This window comes from Piliocolobus tephrosceles, chromosome 15 (assembly GCF_002776525.5).
Source record: "Piliocolobus tephrosceles isolate RC106 chromosome 15, ASM277652v3, whole genome shotgun sequence".
Taxonomy (NCBI): domain Eukaryota; kingdom Metazoa; phylum Chordata; class Mammalia; order Primates; family Cercopithecidae; genus Piliocolobus; species Piliocolobus tephrosceles.
The window spans coordinates 43,401,565-43,407,228 of NC_045448.1; the positions used below are offsets into that span (position 1 = coordinate 43,401,565).

General features: G+C 55.5%; 1 protein-coding gene across 1 annotated transcript; it reads right to left on the minus strand.

Moving 5' to 3' along the window:
• Nucleotides 1-1,164: 1,164 nt before the first annotated feature.
• ZFP36L2 (ZFP36 ring finger protein like 2) lies at nt 1,165-5,375 on the minus strand. The gene is made up of 2 exons (XM_023195709.2): nt 4,999-5,375; nt 1,165-4,486 (listed from the first exon to the last, which is right to left on the minus strand). The coding sequence occupies exons 1-2, from the start codon at nt 5,047-5,049 to the stop codon at nt 3,059-3,061; spliced, it is 1,479 nt and encodes a 492-aa protein (XP_023051477.1). The 5' UTR covers nt 5,050-5,375; the 3' UTR covers nt 1,165-3,058.
• Between the last annotated feature and the right edge of the window lie 289 nt (nt 5,376-5,664).

Genomic DNA, 5,664 nt, shown 5'->3' on the forward strand with positions numbered 1-5,664 from the left:
AAGCACCAAAACGCTCCAGTTAACACCAGTGCAATCATCGTTAACGTGAAACAGCTGCCCGAGGCCTGGCGCATCCATCAGACCGCCCCCTCCCCTCCATGCTCAGCTGTGAGTCACCAGAGACCCTGACTAAGGCAGGGCCCCGGTGGGAGCGGGGATGCGAGGATTGTTGATGGAGCCGGGATGGAAGGATTGTTGATGGAGCCCAGCTGTTGTATATGAGAAAGCAAACCATTGCTAAATCTCTTACCTACTTTGGAAAAAGTGTCTGAACTGTGTGTATGGGGGCAGCGGTGGAGGAGAAAAAACACGAATTGACTTATGAACCCTATTTAAGTTCCTAAAATGATTGTTTTAAAGTTAGAAACAGCCAGTCACTACAGTAAGATTTTGTTCAACTGTTTGCGAAATCAGCAGGCAAATCAATGTCTTTTTTTCCCCTTCCTTTTTCTAGAGACCTGGGTTGAATTTGCTTTCTGGTCACTTATAGTCCTCTAAAGCACAGACACGGAATCTTTTTGCATAAATAACTTAAATGTGTTCATTCCCAGAGGAAGTTGTTCACATAAGCAAACATCACTCAGATATAAGTTTAACTTGTTTTATCTTCCCCTCCACCCTGAACAAGGACATACCAGGCTTTCCAAAACCCAGGCACAACTCCAGTTCTCCGACCCAGAAAAAGCCTGGCCTCACTCTCCACCTCCAGCTCAGCACTCAGGCCTGGCAGGCCACCGGCTGCAAAGGTCCTCCTCCCCTTCCCCACCCAAGCAGTTCTGTTTCCCAGCAAAAAATCAGACCCTCAGCTGCTACCGCAGCCACATGATCCATCCGGTGACTCACAGGCAGGCCACACCCCTTCAGGCCTCCTGGCCAGGCCCTGCCACCAGCCAGCCAGCCAGCCAACTCTGGGATGCATCTTATTACCAAAGGGAACAGCTAACTAATGCCCTTGACAGTCCAAATAATTACTTTCTTTCAGTTAGAAGAACTTGCTTATAAAATATATACGGGCCGAGAGGACGCAGGCTCTTCTGAACTCTTGGCTCTGCCAGCTCCAAGTCCTTCCTGACCGTGCCAAGACCTGGGGAATGGCAGACATGGTTAGCTGGGAAGCTAGAAAGCTAGACATTCCTGTTTAAAAAGAAAGCTCTTACAGGGTCATACCTTTTTTTCCCAAAAATTTTATTGGGGGAAAACTACAAAACATTTACAGTACAATGTTTACAGTCACAATTTGTAGTGAACTGATTCCCCAAAATATATTACAACTCAAGTTGACTTATCTTGTTACATTCAAAAACCTACTTCTGTCAAAGTAGTCCAGAGAGTACATATAGTGCTCCAACTGTACCTACGTACAAACTAAAGCTACCGCTCATTCATCTGCTGTCCAGGAAAGCTTAGGAAACATTCCTGCCTTTCTACACGGAAAAAAAAAAAAATAGTACAAGTTTTGGAATTTTCTGTAATTAAACAAGGCATATTCGTGTACTACATATTTCAGCACTAAGAGGCGGTCGCTTCACTTTATATAAAAAAAGTGGTAAAAATCTTTTCCTTTTGTGCAGTTGAACCCATCCTACATTCAGATTCTCTCAAGCACTAATAAAATACTTATTTGGTTGAGGAAGATTTAAGGCAAGTTCGGGCCCTTCCAAAGGCACTGTGAGACTCCCTCCCACTCCCCGTTATTGCTACATGTCTTAAGATACTCCAGTATGTCACAGCAGAACTGGTGGAATAAGCAAACACTTTTTTGCTAGTTTATAAAGTTGGAATTAGAAAAGCATGTCACATTTCAACCTGATTGCAAAGTATGTGGTCATTTTTTTCTTTAAAGTTGGATGGGCTACAACCTTTATACATTCTAAGAAAACTCATAGGATGTTCCTCAAACTACTTCCACAGCATCAAGATAGATTTCTGTCAAGAAATCATGCAATCTTTCAAAATTTACGTAAACAAGGAAAGAAATTAATGAAATAAATATTACATACAATCTCTTAAATTAGGAATTTTGTACTCATTTACAATAAAATAACCAAGTGAAGTTACAAAAGGCATATATTACTGTGAAAAGAACATACACTCCACATTTTGCCGATTAATAATGGCAATCATAATTTAACATAATAAAAGAATATATATCTATTGCTTTTCATCATACTTGATAAATACAGTATGAACAAAATTTTCATTGTATACTTTTCACAAGATAATAAATAAGTTAAATAGTTTTTTTCATATTGAGTTGTGGTGCAGTGGTGCGAATCAACTCAAAACAGCTAAAAATTCAGCAGTTATTCTCCAACAATTACAAAGTAAGCTCTGCCCAAGGCTTCCAGAGGGAGCAGACAAAATGGTTCTAAACTAAACATCCACTAAGTGGTGGCAATGAAACCAGTAACCAGTATGGACCTTTGGAATGCAAGGGTTTTTCACCCCCAGACATATATAATTGTTAAAAAAAACAAAAAACACCTGTGGGCTGAGGGCTATCAAGGCATATTCTTGGCAGAATATTGGATTCTAAAAAGCTTATAGGTTTAGCAAGGTGGTGGCTGGCTGGTATAACACCGGTCTGAGACAAACAATTAGGAACTTAAGGGTTCCCACATCTGGACTTAACTAATGCTGTTCAAGTGAAGAGATGGAATGGTGGTTGATAGCTGCTGGTGCTGGGTTGATTTTTCCTGAAGTCCCAAACTCATTGGAGTCCTAAAAAAGTTTAAGTGTTTTTTTTTGTTCTATTCGTATCACAACTGCCCTGTTGTGAATATTTTGTTCAATAGAAAAAGTTCCTCGACTTTTTTGCTCAAAAAGAATGAAACTTCGTAATAAAAACAAACAAAAAACCAAGAGGAAACCGAAAAAGGAGAGGTGGGGGCCCCTCCCGGCACAGAGTTCGAGTCCAAGTGCTCGGTCGGGCTTGCAGTCTGCCAGGGACCCATGTCATCCCCCCACTCCCGGGCCCCCAGCAGGGACGAGATGGCGAGGGGTGTCCTCCAACATCTCTGAACCGCCTTCCCTTCCTCCTCACTGGCGCCCTCTTGCCTCAGTCGTCGGAGATGGAGAGGCGGCTGAAGATTGGCAGGCGGCGGCCGGGGTCGAGGCTGGGGGACTCGGAGCCGCTGAGGCTTCCGGAGCTCAAGGAGCCGCTCAGGTAGCTGTCGCGGTCCGACAGCGAGTCCGGGGGGCTGGGGGGCGCGTCGAACACGGGCGAGTCGGACAGGCGGCGCGGCAGCTGGAAGCTGAAGGGCGGCGAGGGAGGCGCGGCGGCTCCGGCGGGGAGGGGTGCGCTGGGCGGTGCCGGGGGCTGCGCAGGGGGCGCCAGGCCCTGCTGCTGCTGCTGCTGACTGCGGTAGTAGGCGGCGGCGGCCACGGCGGCAAAGTTGTGGGTCTGGATGGCGAGCGGCGTGATGAGGCTGCTGAGCTCCGGGCCGAAGGCGAAAGCGTTGTTGGCGCACGAGGCCGATGAGCAGGCCGCGCACGGGGCCCCAGGTGCCAGCAGGTCCTCGGCGCCCCCGCTGCCGTAGAGCAGAGCGGCCGCAGCCGCGGCCGCCGCGGAGGCGCAGCATGACGGGGCTGAGGGCGTGGAGGCCGCGGAGGCCGAGGAACAGGAGGAGGCGGAGGAGGAGCAGGACGAGGCCGAGGAACAGGAGGGCGGCGGCGGCGTGCGCGACGTGGGGCTGTCGAGCAGCAGCGGCGACTCGAGGCCGCCCGGGGGCTGATGGTGGCCCGACGGGAAGCCCGAGAAGCTGAGGCTGTGGTGCAGCTTGGGCCGCGGCTCCCGCGGGAAGCCCAGGTGCAGCGCGTCGCGCGTGCCAAAGGCACGCAGGTCCCCGGAGGCGCCCCCCGACGGCGCGGGCCGCCGCTCGTCCGCGTTGTGGATGAAGTGGCAGCGCGGCCCGTAGGGGCAGAAGCCGATGGTGTGGAAGGTGCGGCACAACTCGGTCTTGTACTTCGGGTGGCGAGTCAGGCTGCGCAGCTCGTGGAAGCCATGCGCGAACTGGCACTTCTCGCCGTACTTGCACGTGCCGCTCTCCTCGAAGGGCCGGCACAGCTCGGTCTTGTAGCGCGTGGAGTTGATCTGGGAGCCGCCGCCCCCCTTCTGCTGCTGCTGCAGGTGCAGGAGGTGCTGGCTGCGGTCGCCGTTCTCGCTGAACGAGCGGTCCCGGAATTTGTTCTCCTTGTTGAGCAGGGCTGTGCCGCCGCCCCCCGACGGCTCCTTAAGGGTGCCGTAGGAGGTCGGGCCGCCGGCCGCCGCGCTGCCGCAGCTGCTGCCGTTAGCGGCGCCCGGGAACTTGGGCGAGCAGCTGCCGGGGCTGGGCGCGGGGTGGGCGAGTGCGTGCAGGTTGCTGGCCGAGTGCCGTCGGAGGAAGCCTGGCGCGAAGCCGGAGCTGGGGGCAGCGGCCACGGGCGTCCCCACCGCCTTCTTGTCCAGCATGTTGTTCAAGTTGAGGTTGGCCAGGGATTTCTCCGTCTGCCAAAGGAAGGGGAGCGGGGAAGAGATGAAAAACGGAAGGGGAAGACAGACTCGGGGCGAGCCACAGAGGAACTCCCAGCCTGATTCTTTTCCTCTTTTTCCCCCACTCTTGGCGGCTCCCGACTCGGCCTCCACCCTCCACCCATACACACGCAAAAGGAGCAAGATCTTGCTGGAGGGGGCGGGAAAGGGGAGGACACCCACCGCGGGCCGCGCTGAGTTTCGACACGTGATCCTTCGCCCCGGCCGCCGAGGTGGGCGGCGCGAATCCCGTCCGGGAAGCCCCGGGCAGCGTGGCCGCGGTCGGCAGTGGAGAAACTCAACCGCGACACTAGCGCCCTCCCTGCCGCCCCCTCCTCCTCCAGGGCGCTCGCACACATTTTTGCAAACCCCGGGACTTTCCCGACCCGAAAGGCAGGGCGGGAGGGGCGTCCCCCAGGACCAGGGCACAGAGGCAAAGTCCAAGAACTGGAACGGCTGCTGCCGGCCCAGCCCGCTCCCCGGCGTACCTTGCACAAGAAGTCGACATCGTAGAACGCGGACAAAAGTGTGGTCGACATGTTTCTGGATCCCGCAGTGGCCGGAGCGGCAGGCCGGGAGGTCGGGAGGAGCCCTTGGGGTGGCGTGGCGGGGCTTGAGCCACGACGAATAACGGGCGAGGGGCGGGGAGGGGCCGAAAGTTTGCCGGGGGGCGAGGAGTGGGCGAGGGCAGTGGCGCGGTCCGGCGGAGTGCGGCAGGGGGGAAGGAGAGAAGCGAGGAGCGCTCCTCCGCGCCCCGGGGTGCCCGGCCCGCCCCCCCCCGCGGAGCCGACGGCAGCTCGCGGACTGCTGGAACTCTGCAGCCCGCGAGCGCGCGCCCTATATAGAGCCGGGAGTGCGGCTGCGGCGGGGCGGGCGCGCCGGGGGAGGGGACAGAACTGGGCCCCCGCCGGAGTCTCCAGGCAACGCCGCCCGCCAGCTCGCGAACGTCAGGCGCCTTCTCGGCCTCCCATTGGCCGCCGCCAATTTTTTTCCTCCGGGGAGGGAGGTGGGAGGCCTCGGGGCGGGGCCAGCGACCCGGGCGGCCGGTGCGGCGTGTAGCGTTCGGCCCCAGTGGGTGCCGCCGGGTGGCGGCGGGAAGGCACGGCTTTCCTTTTCTGGGGCTGCGCGGTCGGAGGGCCCCGGTACATTTAGCG